Consider the following 23,729-nt stretch of genomic DNA (forward strand, 5'->3'; position numbering starts at 1 on the left):
ATGCAGCGAGAACATTCTTGCCCATGGGTAGTGAAACGTGGCGTGAGTGGACTCGAAGAGAGCGAGCCAAAGACTTCGGGCAGTCTCCATTCAGCATTCATTGCCTACGAGCTTACTAATGAATACGAGAAGCACAAAATACTGTGGGCAGATTCATGTCTTGGTTAGCTCTAAGAGGTTTTCCGGCTTCATTTTCCAGAAAGAAAGGGATAGAAAACGGTGAAGAAATAAAAGATCGAACTAAACAGAACCAATTGTAGGTTGATCACCCTTCATCTTCCTCAACCCAATAATGACCCTAGGCTCCGTTGCTCAACCATTCAGATCTTTCCGTTCAGCTATTGAGACAATTTCAAGCGCATCGTTCTTAAAAGTACTTTCCGAGGCTTTTTTAAAGTCCTCTAAGAGACAAGATGACAGGTTTGGAAGCATTTACATCACTTAAAAACATAATTTCCGTTTGAACAACGACTTGGACACTCTGCGGAGTTAGCGTCCTATAAACAGTATTCCAGGCGACGAATTTATAGTAGACTTCTGTGTGGTGAGATCCCTCGTTCACTCCGCTCTAGGATCGAAGAGCAACCACTAGCTGTGCTACAGTGATGCGTCAACTGTCACCTGCTAGCGATCGGCGACAATATCCTCTTGTTCTATGCGCTTACACCATAATACACCAATGTTTTTACCCGGGTTCTGCTTGGTGCGGAAAAATCTCCCTTGAGCACACTGTCTCTGATTAGCCGCTAACGGGAGTTTGAATTTGCTCACGCGCTTGCAGCTACGCCGATTAAGTATTCTGCCACTTAAATAATCATAGTAGCTCCGAAATGTTCAGCCATAATCTTTTTCGGAGAGAGTTTAAGATATAAATGGTTTTTGTGTGCTTAACTGAAGTCGTTACCGTGCCCTCAGTCCGCAAACCCTGCCATCATAAAAAAAATTAACGAGCTCCTGTTAGTGGTCCAGTTAGTGAGACGAGAGGTCCATTCGGCTGTGGTGTGGATACATGGATACGTGGCTAAGTGGTAATTTATTAATGTTCTCTCCTAGCGACGTGCTTCTCTTCTTCCCCGCTGAAGGGTATCGATTTATCAAATCGTGGACATCGATGTAATCACGGAGTACAGGAGGGAACAATCGCGTGCTTCGTCCTTCTTCTCCTACTACTTCCCCCCTCAGCCGATCGCACTGAATGCCATTTTCCGTTGGAATGAATGAGCTGTTCGTGTTTGATAAGCACATTTTGTGTTGTTCTTCTCGCTATTACAGCAATGCATTTACTCGTGTCTCATTAAATAAATCAGTCCCCTGAGAATCTGCTTAGCTACACCATCTTCTTAGTGTACAGCCTGTCAAGTTCGATAGGTGATGGAGTGTTGAATGTGAGGTTTGGTTTTTTACGATCTCTTCTAAACCTCATGACAACTTATTTAGTACATCTAGTGCCGCACTTGATCAGAAACTCGAGCAATGTAGCTGTTCTGTGTCGCTGCAGTTGTAGTCTCGAATTCTGACCTTCTTTTCCTCACTTCTGTAGTTCGGTGTAGCGCTAGGTCTTTTCTCTGCTCTACTATTGTGAATGTAGCCGCCCTGGAAATTTCTTATCTAATTGCTTGGTGTTCCATTTTTCTACTTATTGCTCACTCACCTTACAAAATGACAAAATTGCAAATGTTCTTCCGTCCCAAAACGAGCAACGTCTTTTTTGTAAGACTTTTTTCTTCGAAAAGTCATTTCCAGTTTAGTTTCCTGATGTATTACATCTGAAAAAATTGTTTCGCCTAGAATTTAGCATCCTTAATTGATTTAGCATCATTAATTGCTTAAATATTTTATTCTTAATTTCATTCCAATTCCCATCAATACTTTTTCACGATCCGCTTTATCACCTTTTTGAATAATATATGGGTGCGTGCTAAGCATGTAAATGGAGAAATATGAACTCTCTCGCAATATATTCGCAGATTATCCGTTACTGATCCGTAGAACAATCTCGTATGCATCCTGGTAACTACTTTCTTTCTCATAAAATGTTACTGCTGCTTAGCACGGGGAAATCACCCTGTTGATGAAGTGCGGTTGAACATTGCGGCTTTTCCAATTATTACCAGCACTAGTCGCTTATGATAATCGGAAATATCGCTTCCTCCCAGGAAAAACAACTAAACCACCCAAAACAGTCCATGTTGAAACTTCCCAAAAAATCTTTTTTCTCGAACGAGTCGCTTGCATATCCCTGCAGTAAAAATTGGTATTCATCTGAATAAAAGCTTAGCTCAACGAAATTCTTTACAGCTGTTGGGAAGCACTTTATGGGTATTCAGATTCTCCCACACATATTGAACTAAGGAAAAATTTTCCTCTATGTACACGATGTCGAAAAGACTTTTCCCAATAGTCATGTACGAAAACGTGCAATCTACACATCAGCGGTACACCTCAAATTTCCTTGGGGAAATTTTAACTGAGTAGTTTCCGTAGAATCTCCTTTCTGACAACGGAAAGCTTTTTAATCATTGCTGTGTACTGCACTTCCTATTTTCCCTTATTTTTTCCTCATTCCTCAAGCGCTCATGCTGTAGACATTGAAGACTTCAAGATTCTCTGACAAAAAATTTTTAATCTAACGAAGTACCGCATCTAATACTGATTCTCATTCATACTTTATCCTCTAGCTTTTGTCTGGAACTAAGAAGAAGTGTTTTTTTTTTAACTTTTTGAAGTCGTTTCTTCATTTCTGCTTCTTGTGTTGTTTTTGCTTCTGGATAATGGCGTAAGATTTCTAGAAAACACTAACGCTACTTTTTTTGGGGTAAGACAGCCAGCCACGCAAGAGCGCAAACATCCACTTTTCGGCTTTGTTTCTTTTGGCAATGCTTCTTAAAGATTTTGTTTGATATTCCTTAAAAAAAAATTACGCAAACTGAAAAGGGCCCTTCAGGAATTCTTTTAGTTCTTAGGAAGAAGCATAATTCTATGGTATTCTCAAAAGAATTGGCTACTTTAATCATAGGTTCTTTTTTTCGTAAAAACGACCAAAGCAGGTGCTAGGCAGGCACATGTTATTTGTGTTCCTCGCCGTGAGACTCGATTCCGTTCAATTCTACGTATTTCTCGGCATCTGTGCGATTTTTGGTTGAGAACAGCGGTGCTCTTGTGTCTATGGATGTATTCTTTTTAAATGAACTCAATCTGTTTAGATTCAAATGTGATCAAAAATTCTTCCATATTTTTTACATGCGATTTTTTCTGACTGCTTTTAAAGAATTCTATGAGTTTCAACGGTAGTTCGTTTATTGGTGATTTCACAAAAAAACATTTGTTTTGTCTATTTATTTTTGCTTATTTCTGTGCATATTTATTTTTCATAAGCTTTCTACACGATCCTCTGTCCTTTTTTCTGCACACGGCAACAATGCGTCTCGTTGTCCTCTGTGTACGAGATGTAGCGGTCTTTTATGAGGATGAAGTACTCACACATTTCGGGTCTTCATATCTGGACTCTGCGGTCAGCAAAAGACTACCTACGATAAGGACCTTAAAGAAATAGCGAGTGTGAACTACGAAAGAGCCGATGAAATGCTTAACAATCGTGTGTGCACAATCTGGGATGTGAGATTTTGAAAAGACTTTCTAACATCTGCACACTTATCCATTTCTGCGGTGAATAATAAATCAATAATAGTAATAAAGTGAGATAATATAATAAGAATAATAAAATATAATAATCTATTAGTATGTGTAATAAACAATGAGAGCTCTGAACCGTGACTTTCATGCATGCACTAGCCGTGCTTTGTAAGCTACTGGCTGTACTCCATGCATAGCTGGAGGCTTACCGAACTGAAGTCGCCGCCAAACATGTTCAATAGGACAACGCAGCTGTAAGGGCATCGCTCCACGAATCTGAGGTGGTACGAATTTCAGGTGGAGTACTCTTATAAGGAATAGTAGAGAGGAGGGTGATTCCGTCCATTTCTTCCTAACTGCCGTAAAAATGCCCCATAAGATACGGCTTCGGGCGTTCTGGCGCACTATTTTCTACAAGGAGTTCGACTGGAGCGGGCCATCATTGTGCGGCGCCGCATCTTCCGGGCCGTTTTTTACGGCAATTAGGAAGAAATGGACGGAATCACCCCCTCTCCATGGTCTCCCATCCCGTATACGAATACTCCACCTGAAATCTGCACCACCTCAGAGGGGTGATGCCTTTAATTGAAGCGCGTAGCGAAGGCCGAGTGCGCTGCTGCGCGCGCAAGGAACTGCGTCAGCTTGGTTGAACACGTTCGCCCCAGACTGTATCAGCGAACTATTACGTCGAAAATGAACATCAGAAAATGTGGCATCAGTTAAAAAGAGGGATTCGAAACTGATTCTTGGAATAGTAGTCCTCTGAAACATAGCGCAGGTGGCAATTGCTCATTCGGTTAGTGGAGACCTATTCAAAAGTGAACGGTCATTCGTTGAAGATAAAAATTCTGAAGTTGAAGTCCATGAAACCATAGTTTCTGATGACTGTTGTAGCGTCTGAGGTGCGGTAGTTATCAATCGATAACAAGAACAATTTTAGCAACCGCATAGGTTTCAGGCTGGTTGTACAAAACTTACCTGATTTTATTTTATTTTTATCTTTGCGACTCTTCGTTCAAGATCAGTCTAGACGTGCGATTATGAGATTATTAATCTAGGGGTTACGAGTCTGTCCTTACTGCTAAATTGCGCTGTGCTACCCAAGCCTCCCTACAAGTAGTTCTGAAGAAGCACTAAAGGCATATTAATATTCCCTCAATACGACGGTTCTGGTTCAGTTTTACGGCTGCGCCTATGTCATTTCACTTTAATGAACGGCGCTAATAGTTCATGTACACACTGGGACCGCCCTATGTCTTCCTAAACTTCTAAGCAGCGCTCATTGGAGATCGTCAGCATTCCTATTTTCTGTTCTGTAGGTTTTGCTTGGATCAATTTCTTCGAACTACGCTTTTTTCACGATTTCATCTCTACAGTTGAAGGTATTAAATAATGAAACTAATGAGCAAATCATAGCGAGATACCTCTAGTATGTTAACTCTGCAAATAAAACCGGGTCAAAGTGAGAATGATACACTGCGTTTCCAACCGTATGACCTGGGTGAATCTTTGATGGGAACAGAGCAAAAGAAAGTGTGTATGTTTTCTGCCATGGAGAGAAACGTCGGCAGTCGCGTCACGGTTACTTTGTTGAAATGGTTCCACATCGTGTATGAAAATGTACTACCAATGCACTGAGGGAAGAGAACACTTCGCTGATCGGCCGTTGCAATAATAAAAAGAAATCGCGAGTGTGACAAAAATAGCGCAATCATTTAGAATGATGACATCATCTATTTTTGCCGAATAAAGGGTAAAAGGATAAAAAGGATAGACCGTCTGGCGTTATTCAATCCGCTCGCGATGCGCCCCCACGTTCACATCAATTCAGAATCGTTTGGGGCTTACGAACATACCTATACAATGACTTGTCAAGTCAGTGTTTTTATCGTCCCAGAGAAGTCTGGTACCACTTTATCGAACCCGGAGGGATGAAAGCTTTGGTGAGCTCCAGGGCGGATTCGAACCTCCGACCGATCATGCAGGGAGCGGATCCTCTAACCGCTACACTACACCCGCTCCTTTTAAGGAATATGCTCGGCATTTTAGCCTCTTTTTTTGGAGATCCGTCAGGGATCGTTATTAACTCATTAACATAGTCTTTTAGTTGTCCCGTTGTAACACTGAGCCGAGCTGTAGCAGGATTTGAAGCAGTTATGTTCAGAGGAGATGCAATGTCAGGGTGCTAAAAGTTTGAAAACGTTTTCGTAGTAATATAATCTTACATTATTTTATGTAATACAGTGAAAGTACATTCAAATAGCAGAACACTTACAATAATCGTTACGAATGATAAATATAGCTCCAAAAAAATCCGAATATAATCACATAACTATTGCTTGGGTGAATTAATGGACTTGATACGTAAGCTTCATTAGCTTCACTGTCAATTTCTGAGGAACGGAATATTCGACGATGCTCTTGAATGCTCTATGCCAACTCACTGACTAAGAAGTTTTAAATGAAACATGGTGTGTGACACTGTTTATGTGAGACGCATTCATATCACGTCTGGAAAAATCCTGTGATTGAAAATTGCTCGAATCGTGGGCATTTTTGTAATTTATGACGATTGAAGTCGTGCAGATCTAGACGGGTTGTGTTAGACGTTGAATAGGAGCAGCTGTGTTAACAGCTCTCATTTTCCCTTGTTATTTACTTCCCTAACGTCAAGGGTCAAAAAAGCACGCTTTTCCACGAATCGCAAATGTAACTGTTAGTGTACACTTTAGAAATAAGTTCCGCTGTTCTTGCCATAGACCATTTGGATGGAAAATTTTCAAAGAAAATTCTCTCAGTAGGATTTCACTGAATTGCTTTGGTTCTGTCCACCTATCTCTAGTCCCCAATATCTGTATCTCTGGTGCCTTAACGAAAAAACTAAGTAATCACCATCGATCGAACACCAACGATTCTCTTCACTCTGCTTCCTGTTGAAATTTCAAGGTTCCTTAAAATATCGTCACTGTGCTCTGACCGATCATGATCAACCCACCACTGTGTATAGACAGATGATATCCTCTTGAAGTTTACCATTATTTTTCGTCTACGGGTTGAAGTGGTCTCGCGTCAGTAAACGAATTCATGAAAGCTTTCTCAATCAAAGCTACATTCTGTTTTTTTCTTGTTAGAAGAACTCAACTGACAATATCGTTTCAAGCGAAAAAAGTACAGAGTAGAAAAATTTTTGAAGATGAAATTAATTTGTTTATTTACGAATTATAAACCAGAACCGACATTGCCCTAATCACTTGGAAACGTGGTTGTTAGCCCGTGTCTGCTTAGAAACGCGTTTTTACGTTGGCGTCGGCTGGTGCGATGAGCAACGTGGTTTTGTTGGTACGGTGACGTATGAGAGTTCTAGAACATTCTTCTAGTTTCTGGATGTAGAGAGAATTCTAATTAGACTTTATCATAGCATTCTGGAATTGGAAAAATGATGATCTTGCGTGGGGATTTCTCACCTTCTGTAGCGGTAGAGTCAACTGGTCGTCTAGCACACGAATATGTTAGGAAGCCAATTCTGTAAATTCTGCCAATTCTGTGTGTAAAGTTTGTGCAAAATCCCAAAGAGCTGTGCTCTTCCCTCGTCTTGTCTATCGCACGCCTACTGACATTTCGGATAAACAAAGGATAAAGGATAAAGTCAAGGGCGTATCGGTCCACTTGGGATGCGCCATCGCGTTTTTACTGCAACTCGTAATCGTTGATGTTTTTGGAACGCGTACTGGCCCACAATACCTTGCAGGGGCCAGCCGATAATAAAATCAGTGTTTTTATCCTCCCAGACAGATCTAGTACCAATTTATCGACCTCGGAGCGACGAAGGGCTTGGTTTGCACTACGGCGGTTTCGAACCATGCAACGGACATCTAACCGACTGCGCCACACTCGTCTCTTCAGATAAATAAATAGACTTGAAATGAAGGAATGCTGCTTCTAAATTGGCTACCAGTCTCAGAATATAGCTCTCTACTTCTCCGTTTAGAAATTACAAGTAATTTCTTATGCTCATGCAAGAAATTGCATCGATTACATTCAACCTTATAATTTTCAGAATAAAAAATCTATTCATAGATAGCACCCAAGCTGTTCAGATGCACAGAACGCCCTATGCAGTTGGTTGGACGAAAATGTAATGTGTAATTGCAAAAAGTGCTCTTCATTGCTGTCCTCCTTTGGTTACGTCTTCTGCGTCGAAGAGCCACGCCAATTCCTTCTTTTTTCTTGGAAAACCAGTGTAGATATTTGGATTTTTCCACCAAAGTTTTCCTTTAGTTCAGTAATGGAAATCCATGCACGAATGTGGTAAGCAAGCGTTTTTCTGTAGTATTTGTGAAACAAGCCCACTTTGGCAGACTCTATGAGATGCGAAATTATGGAAAACAACTAGCGGGGTCTTCCACAGTGGATTTTTTTTTTAAATCGAGAACGGATTCTCTCCGCTCCGCTAGTTCACTTTCACTTTTGTGATACTTTTTTTTGTTCAACGACAAAGAGATCTCAGTCAGCAATGTAGTTGCCAAAATAAGTACAACCTCCTGTACATTGATAGAGTGAATGATGGATTTTTTTTTGGCCCACAAATAGGGCGAGAATGGGACAACGCAGAAATATAACCAAGAATATATCCGGGCATATTTATCACTATCTGATTTACTGTATGCTTTATGTGATTCTGGAAGAAGCTGCAGTCATTCTCACACACGAAGAGAACGGCACTTTTCATTTTAGATTGCATTTGCAAGAAGAAAAAGAATGAGAACTATGACTGGAGATCTCCTTTTCAACTTTTTCGTGATCTCTGTGAAAAACGGTAACTGGAAAGCAGAAACGCGTTTTTTCGATGACCATCGCTCCATAACTTATGAGCTTGCACTTATTATTGCATTCACTTGAAGGGAGTCTTCCATCAGAACGTCTTCAATTTTTTCATTCCTAGACGCATTTTTCTCGCATTTTTCGCATGTCAGTCGAAGATAGAAAGCCACATGTCAGATTGAGTGACGGAAATATGTCATATTTCCTTTGAGTTTCCTTGAGTTTCTCTTGAGAAGAGTTTAATTTCTTTCCTTGAGTCCAAGGTAATTTCTCAGTACTTTTAGACTGCAACTAGTTTTCCGTGAATCCTGATGTGATAGTTTTTCGTACTCCTTTCGGTTTTCGTATTCATCGCCCTGACTACTCCTGAAGATAATTCTCAATGTATGGTTCCTTCATCTGCGTTGTACTCAAAAAATTTTTTCCGATTTGACCTTATTTTCACCGTTCAGGTCATCGGCCATCCTAAGACTGGTATAAAGTTTGGATTCGACTTTTGGACCTTCTCTCATCTGATCTCTTTTCCTTGAATCCTCTTTAGTACGTCTGTTTTCGGCTTTTTCCTTTTTATGAATGGAACGATTCCTTTCTTTTCTTCTCTTCCTCGTATTCTCTCTGCAGCAGGAAAATATCTCAACAACACCACCAACTATTCTGTTTTCGGTTCAGAATATGTCTGCAGGGGCTGCCGCGACGAACGCTCTTTCTTTGCTTGTTTCGCACTCTCCCTCAACTTCGCCATGCGCCAGTTAAGGTGGCGTCGCGGTCATTCGGCTGAATACAGTCAACGCCATCTGCAGTTGCCCTTGAACAATGTGACGCAATATCCCATATGTTTTTGCACTTCAACGAGATCTACTAGAAGCCGGACGACGCAAATCCTAGCCTTTCTGTAGAAATCCACTTTTTTTCGTTTTATTCGCTATTGAGCCGTCAACGAAGCATTGTGAGAACGGGTGTACCATACTCCTTTTTTGTTGCAGATGTATTCTCCGGTAGTGCGACGTAGCGTTCGGCGCCTACCGCAGACTCCAACCGGTTCACCAGCTATTGGGCATCGACGAGTTCAAGAAGTGCTTAGCGCTGATCCACTTAGGTGAGTAATTTCAAATTTGCTAGTTTTAAAGGCATCAGCCCACAAATCTGGAGTGGTACGAATTTCAGGTGGAGTATTCGTATGTGGGATCGTAAATTAAGGAGAGGTGGGTGATTCCGTCCATTTTTGCCTAAAAAAACGGTCCGGAAGATAAGGCTTTGAGCTTTCTGGCGCGCTCCAATCGAACTCCTTGTGGAAAATAGTGTGCCGGAACGCTCGAAGCCGTATCATTCGGGCCGTTTTCTACGACAGTTAGGAAGAAATGAACGGAATCACCCTACTCCCCATAATCTACGACCCCGTATACGAATACTCCAGCTGAAATCCGTACCACTTCAGATTCGTGGGGTGATGCCTTTAAGAAACAGCTCGAAACGGAGAAATATGGCTATGGATCTCATGGAACCGGATATTTTCTAATTTTTTCTTCTCTGGCGTTTTTGTAGAAGCATGCTTGAGGTATGGCATGCATGTGACCTTTTTTGCACTTGAGAGAGAATCTGCAAAATATTAGCAGAAGCGTGGTGTTATATTAGGAAGCAATTCGTTGCTGCATGGCGTTGGAACTAAGCAAATATTCGTTCGTCTCTCTATCTTTACATTGCGTTCGTCTAACGATGGTGGATCGATTGTTTCACGACCGCTTCATCTGAGTGAAATAATACACTAGTTGCTTCAATCTACTTTTCTCACCATTTCAAAGTTCACTTTTTTTCTCTGACGGCTGATTCCTTGATTTGGATAAAGTGAACACTGCTTCGTCTGGAGGGGATTGTCTGAACCGGAAACTAAATCGCTTCACAAATAAATAGGAATTTTTCACCACCAAAACACCTGTATCTCGCACGCGAAAACTGCGGTCGTTTGATGTACGTACCCCACTTTCCCCCAGCGAACTTGAGTTGCTCAGTTGTTTGTCAAGTGCGAATATTTGAGAAAAAAAACAGGAAAAAAATTTTCGTTCGTATATCACTATAATCTCATGAAATATCATTGTAGCAATGTAATTTTTAAATTCCAAATCCTTCTAGATATTATATGTATCTCTCGATTTTTCTTCTCGGATGCTTAGTCCCATGCTTTCTGGAGGAAATGCGGATGATTATATTGTTTTATGGCTCAGTAGCTTTACTAGGGTAAAAACCAGAGGAAAAAGTAAATTTTATATAGAGAGATTGTGTAGGTTGGTAACACAGCATTTCTCCACCCAACTTCCCCTAATTATCATAAAAAAAAACTGGGTTGGAACGGAGTTTGCTCCTACGAAGTACGTCAGAACACTTCCCTTTGCACACGGGTCCAATTCGCGGTTCACTGGTTGCCTGGCTAGGATAGTGAGAAGACAACATTTGACTTTGGCCACTTGTTCGTGGCGCAGGCACAGGGATGGAGGATTCAGATTACTTATTGGAGAAGAACGCCGCATTCCACGCTGGTTTTCACGACGATAAGGGGAAGATGAGCGGATTCCGGCCGAATTCTGTGATCTACAATTCGAACTATACGGACTCTTTGTGGTTTCCGTACTGCGTCGGTTTTGCGATACGCTGCCTTTATAAACGGTTAGGATCGGTCCGTACAATGAGCCTCCGTGTTCTTTATTCGTAATTGTTTCTACTGTGATATTTGCAGATTTTTCTTAGGGGGTTTTGAAATCGGAAAACATGATAAGTTGAGGGTGCAAGATTTAGAGACTGATATTTTCGAACCCGAATTTTTCGGAAAGAAGGAATCGGGAAAAACATTACAAAAACGTATAAAACTTACTCAGTGAAGAACTACTGGATAAATAAATAAGGTACTAGGCTGTGACACAACCCATGTTGTTTTGAACTTTCATAATCTCTTCTGCACTGAATTGCTGTCAATCTTGATCAAAAGACCACAAAAAAATCTTTGAAGTTGTTTCCCAATTCTCCAAAGTGCGACGCACTGAATACGGGCCATCTAATTATCTAAATAAGAACAACAAAATCATCTGCAAATCTCCCTTTCTAAGAGACTGATATTGTGTCACCTTAGAGGCAGCATACCACGAATCTGGGGCGGTGCGCATTTCAGGTGGAGGATCCTGGGTCGTAGATTATGGAGACCGAGGTGGTTCCGCTCTTCTCTCCCAGAATCACTGCAAGCAGCCGGCCCTGAATGCTGTTTTCTACGATGACTTCCATTGCAGCGCGCCACCCTTGCTCGCGTAGCGTCGCTTACTGCCTATCGGAGTAGACGGAATTGATTTTCGACGAGTTGCAAAGCGGAGGCGGGGCAAGGGGCGGAGCGTTGCAATGGATGGCGTCGCACAAAGCAGCGTTCTAGAGGCTGCAGTTTGCAGTGATGCAGGGAGAGATGAGTGGAACCACCCCGGTCTCCATAATCTACGAGCCGTACACGGATACTTCACCTGAAATCCGCACTCTCAGATTCGTGGTATGCTGCCTTTAATGTTTTGCAGGGTTTCTCTAGTTTGTTAGTGTTCTTTGAATTCTTGGTAGAGACTAGCATTTCTGCAAATTGAGTTAACTGTCGGCTTATAATCTGATAAGTCGCTTAAAACGTACGTAGGAGACGAGGGAAAGAGCAAAGTTTGGAGTTACCTGTGAGTAAGTATCGGAATCCTACTGCATGAAGTACAAAGTTGTTTTCGCAAATTTTGAAAGATACTCTAAGATAGAGAGGACTCAAACGTGGGTAAACGTGGGTTAGGCTACAGAATTCCGTCGCGGAACGGAACTTCAACCTGGACTGTCTGGTAAGATTTTCAGCAGCGCTGTAGTGAACGGTAATGAGGAGCGAGGTAAGACGAGGAAAGCGTGGAACATTGCGCCAAGCAGTTACTGGTTTCTCCTTTGTGTCTCATAGAACTGGACTGAAATTGACCCTCAGCTATCATCGACGCTGTGTATCGAATATGCTTTGAAGACAATATCTTACATACAGCAGCGATCAATTCATAAATTTTGTGCAAACCCAAGATTGTCTACAAAAAACTCAGTATCAAGAGGCAAATGCGGAAACTGTCAGTGTCTGATTGTGGATACTGGTATGTCATGAAACGTCCCTTCAAATAACTAACCACATTATTGTAGTGGACCACCTCACAGTAGCGTGGAGGTAACTCTGGGTGTCAAATTGTGACGCACAGCGGGGTGCTCAGGTCCAAGCCCTACGGTAGTCTTTTCCAAGCAAAAAACAAATTCGATTTCTACGAAATTTCCTACTTCTAAGAATCGGAAGCGTTGTTGGACGCAAGTCACTACTAACATCTCCCACCATCGTCTCAGAGAAATTTCACAAGGCGGCACCTTGATCCATGCAATGTGTCGACGGCCTGCAGTGAAAACATTCTACTTGCCGTTCCACATACGCCCTCGCTCGGTACACGCTTACAGCCAGCGCGGTCTCAGATCTCGAACCTTACAGCGGACGTTGAGAGGCAATCAAATCTCAGATTGCTCGATATTCAGGATCGAGGAGAAAATGGCTTACGTACTTTTCTTCTGGAGATCAAATTTTCTAAAATGATGTTCCTTCTTGGATTTGTTCCAAACCGTAAAAGAACTGCGTGCCGTCCGAATTCATGTTATTTCATTTTCAGGAAGGCATTCATCTAATAGAACCCATAAAAGTATTTGCATAAATTATATTTCCCTTTTCTTTCCTGTTGTGCGGTTGAGTACTTTAAAAGTTTTGTTTGCCTAAGTTAATGACATTCACTCAATTTGGTTAGTAAGTTTTACCTCTGAGCTTATCTTCTTCGCGGAAGTGAAATAATCTGGCTCTCATACTTTTTTTTTGCTTTTATGGTAGCGAATTTTCAACATTAATTGATCTCAAATGCCAATTTTTGTTTGTCAGGTCCAAATCGGGTAGTTTTGATGTGTTTTAATTTTACAACAAAAAAGACGACGTTTTCGTTTCGTTATCCTTAGCAACTCACATTTCTAGCTTCTGTTAGGAGATCAATTTCTGTTAAATAACTCTGCTGATCACTGAACTCATGTTCAGATAAAAAACTGATATAACCCGCCGTGAGAAGCTGCTGTTGAGCTAAGAGAGATCTCAGTGGCATACTTTCAACGGCACATTACGAGCTCATGAGAGCAAGTGCTGTTCGTCGTACAACGTTGACACGAACACCGTGAACGTATTCATTTCCAGTACAATCCGACCTCAGTCCTTGCGTTTTTTCTCGGCTTGCTCGTTTCTCGCGACACTTGCCCTCGTTCTTCGCGTGCACACTTCCACTTGTCTCTAATACCTCTTCCTCGGGTCTGTTTATGATCTGCTCTCCTTTACTATTACAACTAAGTTGTGCAGAATAGCGTCAGCAGTTCCTATTTCCCGTACCTCTCAGGCTTATTACAGATGTGTGTCACCTATTTTTAGACTTCCGTTACCCGAAAAAACACATACACAATGCGCCGTTTTGTTTTATTGACACACATCCATTCGTACACGGCAAAGTGTCATTGCCGACTGTTTGCCCCGCATTATACTATTTTTTGCACATACTGCTGGCGCAAGAATGGCGTTCTAACAACGTAGATAGATAGCCACCCCCACCTTTATTTTGTTGCTCTTCTACTTTTTCCTGATAAAGTAGCTCTTTCAGAATTTCAGAGGAATTCTTTAATCTTTAATTCTATTTATTCGCTCTACCAATGCTCTAGAATACATCTCTCAAGTCTGGCTGTGTGATTTTATCTAGGACTTTTTCCTTTGAATCTGACTTCATATTCAAAACAATTTTATTTTTATGTCGGCTATAATGGTGGATTCACTTCATCTCCGATCTCATCGCAATAACATCTTTATTTTCGAAAAAAAATCTCTAACAACTCTTTGTCAATGTAATGAAGTTGAACCTTTTGTTTTGAATATGCTGCACTCAAAAATCCAAATTTAAGTCACATCACAAAGTCGCTGAATCATAAATTCCTTCAAAAAATAACACTGTCGAGTTCACGGATGTGCAGAAGTGATCCCCGCGGATTTTTTCCCATGCTAAGATGCTGTTTCGAATGGGAATTTTCTTCTTTTTTCATCTCCTTAGGGAGACCCCTTTCTGATGTTTTGTAATCCGATATAAGACACCCTCTATTTTCACTATACAGAATTCTGCAGCTTGCAGAAGTTAATCTAGAGAAATATTATTTACATACTGCAACACTCCACGTCTTAAAATACATGCATACTGTGTTTCTGGTGGCAAATGCTCACTGTTTGCGGCAAAAACCAAAAAAAAACTTGCCTTGGTGATCTCATTACCACAACGAGAACGAAGTAGTCAGTGGTTTTTCGTTTCTTACAGCTTCGTTTACCATTCTCCTATCAAGTCGAGGCTTTAGAAGTTTTACGATATTTTCGAAGAAACACATCCATCAAAGGAGTTTTTTGGAATGGTTGGAGCACAATGAAAGTGATTGATGGGTGAAATGGAGATGACCTCATGATGATATCATTCATGACAGCTTCGCAGAAAACAACTCAATCTACCTGACGCCTTTATCAAGCCTGGATAAAGTAGTATATTGACTTCATCTCCGATCTTATCACGACAACATTTTTTTGTTGTTGTTTAAACTAATTCCACCGACTACAATTGTTTTTCTTGAAAATATTTCTCAGCAGACATGCAAAATTAAGTTTTTTTCAGTCTTATCCAATTAATTCGTAAGTTAAGCACGGAATAATGAACAAACAGCTCACTTTTTGATAGGTCTCTATAACCACTACCATCACAGAACACGATCACCTTTCTTACTTCGGGGCGCCTACAGCGAAAATATCACCTTCGTTGGAAGTAACTGCAAAACACTTATTTTATATATATATATATATATATTAACAGAATCATTTTTTATTTGTTTGTTTTGTTTTGTTCAAAAATATCTAGAAGATATTTCAGTAGGATACCTATTCGAAGAAAACTATTTTTAAAAAATCCGAATCGTAGGCTGTGCCGAAAAATTTAAGAAGCAATTACGAGAGGCCAAGTTATTTACATATATAAATATTTTGTCCTGGACCAGGCCTGGGCAGCCGACATCCATACTAACCGAATTCTTAAGGGGAAGTTGGCGAACACCTCCATGCGTCACTTAATCGCGTTTGAGGTCTGTCCGTCGTTCTATTCCCGTCTTATCTATTTTTCCGACAACTAAAGGATGAAGAGCCTCCATGGCTTGGAGAAACATTTCTGGCGGGCATGAAAGTCCCCAATAGTAGTGGGTCTAAAATTCCTAATATCCACTACTTATTAAGACCGGAAGTTCACAAATCCCAATAAATTGACAAAATTTTGCTTATGCTCCTTAAAAAGTGTGAATTTTTTTGCTGTTTTCTGTTCACTTTTTCAGAGAACAACCTTTTCTCATTGCATCTTCTATTTCGTCTTTCTAGGAAAGAATAAAAAATTGTAGAATTCTAGAAGAGTTGACTAATGTGCGCGATGTCAACGCGTACTTCAAATAAGCTTCTTCTTCTGTAGTAACGCTGAAAGGGGCAACTTCTTGAGGCAGAGATTTTGCGAGTCTTAGAAACTGATGTGAAGCCGAAGAATCTACCGCAAAGTCCTTTGTGTTCCCCCGAGAACGAGGTGATTATCCTTTGCGAACGCAATATATCAAATGTTTTTGGTGGACGGAGTTCGCACCATTTCTATGCTGGTACTTTTGCAGTAATTGAATCTCAGCAACCTTAGTCAAGAAGAGGCTTGTCCAGTAGTTTTCTTCGAATAAACATGAAAAAATCACTGATACTTCGGAGGTGGCAACATTCTACCAAGTAAATTACTCTGAACAAATGTTAAACTCTCTCTTACAAAATATGATTGTTCTGAGAAGAAAAATCGCACGCATTTCTAGATGTTCCCAAAAAATCTACTTCACAAGTATGTCCATTTTTTGAGCTTATGAATTAAACGTTAGTTTTGGAAATCTCTAGATAAAAATAGAGCTTGATTTGTTGTAGGCTATCAAAAAAAATCTGCTATACTTACATTAAAAAATTTTTCTATCCCGTAGGACTTCCATCATCTGAGAGAAATAAATCTTTAGATCCCAATTTTTTAAGCACATACGACGGCGTTGTCTCGACACTGTCCCTATTTGCGAAGAGGATTTAGAGTTTCCTCTTCACTGGATGCACAACAACCGAATCCATAGCTACTCATCATCATCCACGCCCATCTTTTCCCGTATCTGTTTGTTTATTTGTTGTGTCTGCAGCAAATGTCTTGTGAATTTGTCGCTGGACGCTGTTGGACCGGACATTCACGTAGCTCCAGCTGTTCGCCCCCGAATATATATGTGGATTGTGGATTGCCAGCTCCTCCTTGGATCATATTCAACTTTTTCGCCAAATTCCTTCAGAAAATTACGAGCTTTTCCACGATTGTTTTTCTATCCTTGAAAAGCAATAAGGTGACAATATTGCAGATTTTCTCTGGTCAAAGCTTGAGGACGTTCTCCTTCCGCTTACATTTGATGCATTAGCTTTCCGAAAACTTGTCCGCTGCTAATACAATAGTTTCAGTGAGGATTTCCTATTTCACAGGTATATGAGTGAAGATAGAAAGCAAATATGTAACTCAGCATCGTAAAAATTCGAAGTTCCTCGAACCTTGGCATAGTGCCCGCCATGTGTTGGTTATAAAAGTGAAGCGAGAGCCAACACTGTTAATACTCTCTGCTAAAGCCAACGTTTTGTCGTTGTCGCCTTCATCAAAGCCTGGAAAATCAAAGCATTTATAACGTACCATCTCTTCCAGAATAACCAGAACAAGTTTTCATTCCATAAAAGATCAAATCCGAACCCTTGAAGCCAAGAAGAGTACTCACAGTTCTCTTCAACTAGACCGCCGCTTTATGCGGTATTAGTGGACCATCATCAATGGACGTATGATAGAATCGCTCCGCTAACACTAGGATGCGGTCCGTGAATGATCAAGCACATCAAAACACGCTAAGGTCTTGATACAGGGCCACTCGTTAGTCACGGCTATGCACTCTTCTTTCCTCTTCAATTTTGCATCTTCATCGTTAAACCTAAACGCCTCTGAACTTATGCGAGTCACATTTTCCGATTGGTACCATGTGGTTGTAGCAACTACGCGGAAAGGAGCATTTCTACGGCACTGTCTGCGATGAGCTTCGAGAGGGCTCGCTTCCCGATGAGTGTTCGCGGAGTGATTCTGCCACGCAGTGGTCCACTAACACCTGAGCAACCCAGCTGCTCAGGCAGTCGAAACGATTTGGCCTCTTTTGGTTCTTCGTTTCGGAAATGATCCCCTTCTCGATGGTAACTTCTTCCAGATGAAGCGTTTGGGGGAAACGTTACAGATGTGCTGACTTTCTCGGCTCTGACGAACGACGACGCCGAAACGTGATAACAGTGTTGGCGTTCCTGGTTCTTGCTTCGCTATTATAACCGGCAATTACGGCGCTGGTCTACGAGCTTTACCTCGGATAAAGAAGAATCCGCTCCTTGTTTATCGACTTACATAATAATTTGCATCCGTAGCCACATACCTCAGTAAACGACCCATTCTTTTATTGCCTTCATTCTCTAATAGTTCTTTTCAGTCTAACTAAACCACCAGTAGACATTATTTTGATAACCGGCTCACCAACACTTATCTGTAAAAGATTTTCTTATAGAAATATAAAACTTGTATGAAATCTATCACAGGCTTGAAAACTAAAATAATAAATATATAATTGATTCTGAAGTTTTTATCTCCTCAATCAGTCTACCAATGCATTTTTTGTTTCTCTCCCAGAATAGTCCTTTGCAATTTTTCATAGTTCTTATAATGTACGAACCATGGGTTGGTTCAATTTAAATTTCCGATATCTGCGTAGATGGCGGTGAAATCCGAAAAATTATCTGTAGAAGATTGTTTTAGAAGTGTGACACTGTGAACATTTTCCAAGAAACACTAGTGACAAAAGATGCTCTTGTAAGGTAATCCGATCATAATCTTTAATTTCTTCAAATCTCAAAGCATTTAATTACTTTTCGCCGCTGCCCTGATTATAAATGTGGGAATAATATGAATTTCGAAGAGCAAGCAAGGAAGGTTCCCTCGAAAACCCCATAAAAATCAAAAACGGTTTTGTTTTTTCAAATCATTATGCTTCTGTTGTATAATTTGAGTGTTTCCTTCCGGTTTGCAAGAAAAAAGAATTCCGCTGGGTTTTACGTGTTTTTCCTCTTGCGGAAGTGTTCCACTTCCTCGATTCTCTCTATTGTGCAGCAGCACGTGAATTTTAATAGAATAACAAGGTTCGTCAGCAGAAAACCATATTTTGGACTATGCTATCGAAATTGGGCTGGTGAACGCTCTATTTGTCCACGGCGGAGGCTCCTTGAAATCCGATCCTTTCTCGTATTCTGTATGACTTTTCTGAGTTAAGCATATCCAATGACTTTGTCGCCTCAGAGAGCTTTGGTTATTTCGATAGCCCGACCATTCATTCGTTCATTCATTCATTTGCTAAGTCACCAGAACTCTTCTGTTATGTACTTTGAATCGAAGCATAGTTCTTCTTTGCAATCCCAATGCTGCACAGCTGCTTCCGCTGCACTTTTCAAAGCAGCACGTCACCGAAATCGGCTAACCTGAATAAACTCCACAATACTGTTTACCGCCTTCAATCGGTAATCAGCGAACAAAGGCGATTTGCAGTCGGCGGAGGACTCGTCCTAAATAAAATAAAGGGTGAGTTCAACAGCAACTTCTCTGTGGCTATTTTTAGTGAAGCCTTCGAGCCTCTTCGATGTAGCATACCGTTCGTCGGACTACGACAGTAAGGCTCTGGGCCTTTCGAACGACGAGATGAGTGATATCTTTTGTAGCTTCTCTCTTTATTCTTTCTGGAAAAGTCTATACCGCATGGTGAAGACGTAGTGGAGCATTTTCGGATTCCTTTCCTAACTTTCGGTTTGAACTCCACTTAGTCGGTTTGAATAAGAAAATCCTAGGGGTAACATTTGCGATCTCATACGTTTCATGGATCTTCTTTGAGTCCTAGAAACCGTATTCCAATCCGTAGTCTTTGAAAATGACGGAAGAAAGTCCGGTTGTAAGAGGTGATCTCCAATCAACCACAACATTAGAATGAACGAGGAAACGCCATGAATTTCTTTGGTTACATGATGCACGACTTTGATAATGCAGCAAGTTATGTCTTCTCTCCCAGAGGTGCTTCAAGCTGTATCCTGACTATTTGCTGTACCGCTAGCTAACAGAATTGGCGTTTCATTTTACTATCCGTGAAGTTCAAAGCATAGCGCCAGAGAATCTGACTTGTGGATCTTAGTTTCGAAAGAGAAATCCAGGTTGTCTGCGCATTTTTCTCCCAACGCCACAAACAGTTTGACTTTATATTGCCGTATACAATATGAGAAAATTCCAGGAAACCGAGGAACTCGTGGCGTGCTTGTTATTCCAGCTGAATGTCCCACTCGGGTTACTAATCCAGGCTTCCATCTTGCCTTATTTAATCTTCTAAGCTGTGTGGTGTAGTGTAGGAGCATTCTCAGCGAAACTGCGTCAAAGTGTCACCAGCAACATTGATACATGTTTCTGTAAGTGCTTTCAATGATATCTTGACGCATGTTTTTAAAGCCTCCACCTTGTGAAAACAATACTGAAATTATGGAATGAGTATTTTCTAATTTTTTTATTCTTCTCTGCAATAACAAAATTCTTTGGACTAAGAGGAAAATAGTTTGGTTGTCCTCTGCTAGGATCGATTTCGCATATTTCAAATCCTCAGACGTTGTTTTCAAGCATGTTTCCAACATCTCCTCTTTCATTGTACTGTCGCTTACCTCCCACGGTATTATTCCGGCGAACATCTGTCCCAGGATCTCCAGGGAACTCCTTGGATTATGATTTCGCTCCCTGTTGGCTTCCAAGGTCCTGCGGTATCCGCTGCGCGGCGAGGTGTTTCCCTGCGACGCTCGCCGTAACTCTCCGTTGCTCCGTTTTTTCTTCTCTGTTTGATCTGTTTGCCATCTCCGTCGGCGCGCTCGTTTCGTCTTGAGTACGCTCTCGTCGGTTCGCTTCACATAATTCCAACTGTTCCTCCGTTCTAAAGGACGATTCAACTTTTCTAAGAACCTGTCTGTGCGTCGGAAATATTGCGGAGCATCTGTCCTAATTCTGCACTTTGTTCTGTTTGCATGAGTGCTAGTCAAAACACTCAATGCCCATCCTATGTATGTTGGCTAATTTGTTGAAGATGCACTGTGCTCAGCGTCGAAAATCCTAGTGCTTCGTCTGACTTCATTTCATCGAGGGTTTTCAGAATTATCCTCCAAATATCATTCGCAGTTCCACAACAACTAATTTTTTTGTTGACAAGAGAATTTTCGGTCCGCTATCAGCTCGCCGGAATCAGTTAGAGTTTAATGTGGACCTCCTTTTCATCAACCCAACTTTTTCTAATCCATTTTCCTATCCTCTTCGAATTTCCAGTGTTTGTGCATTTTATAAGTTTCTAGTCCCTCTATTTGTTAGTCTAACACTTCAGCCACCCTTAGCTGCAGTGCTTTCGGACAGCAAATTATCAAAATATTTTTTATAACAAGCTCTTCAAAAAATCCTCTGTAAAGGTGAGAACTCCTCGTTTAAACAGATAGGTTTTGCTAAAATTTCTTATCAAAACGTACAGCCATCTTGAGACTTGTGCCCACATTTCGAGGGAAGGATACTTTGATACACAGACCGTGTCTCGCAATTATTAGGGGCTTCTAGGTTAATTTTTGCTTGTATTCCTTAATTTGTCGCCTCATTTCAACGTGAAAGTGACTACTCGAGATTTTTTCTGTTTCAAATCAGTTGGGAAGTCGATTGAGGGAGGTGGGCGTTGGGTCGTGTTTCGGGTATCTGCAGGGACGGGTTTCTTTTTGTGACTATTAGTACGCGTTATTCATATACATGAATGATTTTACGCTACTACCCTGCTCTCATTGGCACCCTTTCTCGTTCATTTACTCATCCACTGAGGTCTTAGGCGGAAATCCCATCACCAGAGGAGCTTGCTCGTAAGAGCTCGATTTGCATATGGCAGTGTAAGGCCAGAAATCCCCGTGAGAACACGCTAAACGCAGAGACCCAGTGAGTCGTCGCTGGTCATTTAATGCTATGTTTGTCGCAAGTTGTCCGCCGTTGTCCACATCTCGCCTATCTCTTCCTGAATTATTTGAAATCAGTTGCCGAATGCGCAACTCAACTAAATGCAGTTCGGAAAAAATAAGGAGCTCGCTTGTTGTGGTGTTCAACGCATAGGTGAGCGTTGAGCGTTTAGTAAGAAATGCAGATTTTCTGCTCATCGAGCGTTTGCTGTCAACAAACCCTTTTCTTATTCGAAGTTTCGGACGTAACTTTTGTTTCCAGTGGAATAGAGCTTTGCATTTTCCTATCCTGTTTAGTCCTCTTTTCTTCGGAATTCTTCTTTAATTCAGCAAGATGTTTCAGGACATTACTATCACATCTTTGCATAATCATAAATCGATCGTTTAAACTTTTAACTCTACCGATCCCCTTTGCTTTATGGAGTCTGAACGCCCCTTTCTCCGTGTACACAGTTCCAGATGAACGGGTTGTGAAATTGCAGTATCACAAGCGTAAGGCTTTCGGGGATTCCGTGGAGAGATTTTAAAAAATCTGGAGATTATGATCAGTTGAAAAAGAGACTGTTCTCTTTTTCTCAAAACCTTCTCATTAGTCACATACGCCCACTTCTGATAAATCCTTTTATCTCGGCTATTCCCTCAGGCCATGTGTTCTATCCGTATTAGCAGTGTCGGGATTCCTTCGCAACTGCTCTTTGCTCTTTCCTTTTTGCCCAAGTGCTGGTGTACGGACGGGTTAGTCATCTCTCCACGTAAATGCACGCGCTAATCGTCAGCAGAGAAATCAGATCAGATCTTTTTGACTGATTGACTTCTAACAAGCTACAAGTGCCGACAGGTGCCGTCTCCGCCGCCCGGTCGCGTCCACTGTGAGATCAACAACTGACCACAGTGCATCTCAGCAACCACTATTAGTCAGGGACGATAACGACATCTGTTCACGAGAATTTCATTACGAGCACCGTGTCGCACTTGTTATGCGCTGCTGCACTACGTGAAACTTTGCAGAAACCTCAATAGATGTTCCCTTATTCGTTTTTTCTTAACATGTGAATATTCGGTGCGTGGGAACGGTGGATTACCCTGATATAATTTTAGCGTCAATGGGGACGCTACATTAACGAAGAAAGCTTCCAACTCGAGAGAGGCACGACAGTTTTTCCAGTTGTATGTTCTTTTTGCCGAAACATAAAATACATACAGGATAGGGTAATGTACGGAATACCACATCGGCAAATGATCTCCACGGTTTTGCTGGCACATAAGCTGTCTCTAGGTCGTCGATCACCGAAACGAGAGAATTCGCTACCAGGAAACCTATCATGCAGTAATCGGATTGTTTCACGGGTCCACGACATGTCGCGCCATCTTGCTGAAACCGCATCTTCTTCATGTCAATTTCATCCAATTCAAGCATTGAGAACTCGGTCATCGTGTATCGATGCGAGCACCAGTAACAGTAGCTGTTTGACCAGCCTCTTTTTCTAAAAAGTATGGTCCAATGACGCCTCGGGCCCAAAATCCGCACCAAACATTGACACTTTGTGGATGCTATTCCATACGTAACCCTAGCCTATGTACTTTATGTTTCAGTAAAAAAAAAAACATACAGTTGAAAAAACTGTTCTCTATTTAATTCAAATCTTTCCCGAATTTTGGGAAACCTTATACATGTTACAAATACTTCATCTTTATATGACCGCAGGAGAATTATTTCTTCATATTCCATTCTGTTAAAAGGAGATTATATGCTATACATATGTGTTCACGATTAAAGGCATCACCCCACGAATTTGAGGTGGTGCGGGTTTCAGGTGAGTTATGCCAGGAAGGGGTCGTAGATTATGGGGAGGAGTGTTATTCCGTTCATTTCTTCCTTATTGCCGAAAAAAACTTCCCGGAAGATGCGGCGTGTGCACAAGGCTGGCGCGCTCCAATCGAACTCGTTGTGGAAAATAGCGCCTCGGAACGCTCAAAGCCACATCTTCCGGGCCGTTTTTTACGGCAATTGGGAAGAAATGGACGGAATTACCCT

At 41.3% G+C, this 23,729-nt stretch overlaps 2 protein-coding genes across 3 annotated transcripts in view; one reads left to right on the plus strand and one right to left on the minus strand.

The window, feature by feature from the left end:
- RB195_006262 (uncharacterized protein) overlaps positions 1-23,729 on the plus strand; it is a gene marked incomplete at both ends in the record, with an annotated part of 33,134 nt that continues 9,405 nt past the window's right edge. Inside the window, 3 exons of one of the 2 annotated variants that reach the window (XM_064179257.1) lie at positions 1-163; positions 1,345-1,385; positions 9,438-9,550. In XM_064179257.1, the coding sequence (XP_064036224.1) occupies positions 1-163; positions 1,345-1,385; positions 9,438-9,550 (317 nt within the window). Of the gene's footprint in view, positions 164-1,344; positions 1,386-9,437; positions 9,551-23,729 lie in introns of those variants that run through there. The other variant, XM_064179256.1, reaches the window with a different exon arrangement.
- RB195_006263 (uncharacterized protein) lies at positions 22,812-23,126 on the minus strand (the record flags this gene model as incomplete). The annotated part of the gene is made up of 1 exon (XM_064179259.1): positions 22,812-23,126. One exon carries the CDS (start codon positions 23,124-23,126, stop codon positions 22,812-22,814), a length of 315 nt encoding a protein of 104 aa, XP_064036226.1.

The sequence above is a fragment of the Necator americanus genome, chromosome I (assembly GCF_031761385.1).
Source record: "Necator americanus strain Aroian chromosome I, whole genome shotgun sequence".
Lineage (NCBI taxonomy): Eukaryota > Metazoa > Nematoda > Chromadorea > Rhabditida > Ancylostomatidae > Necator > Necator americanus.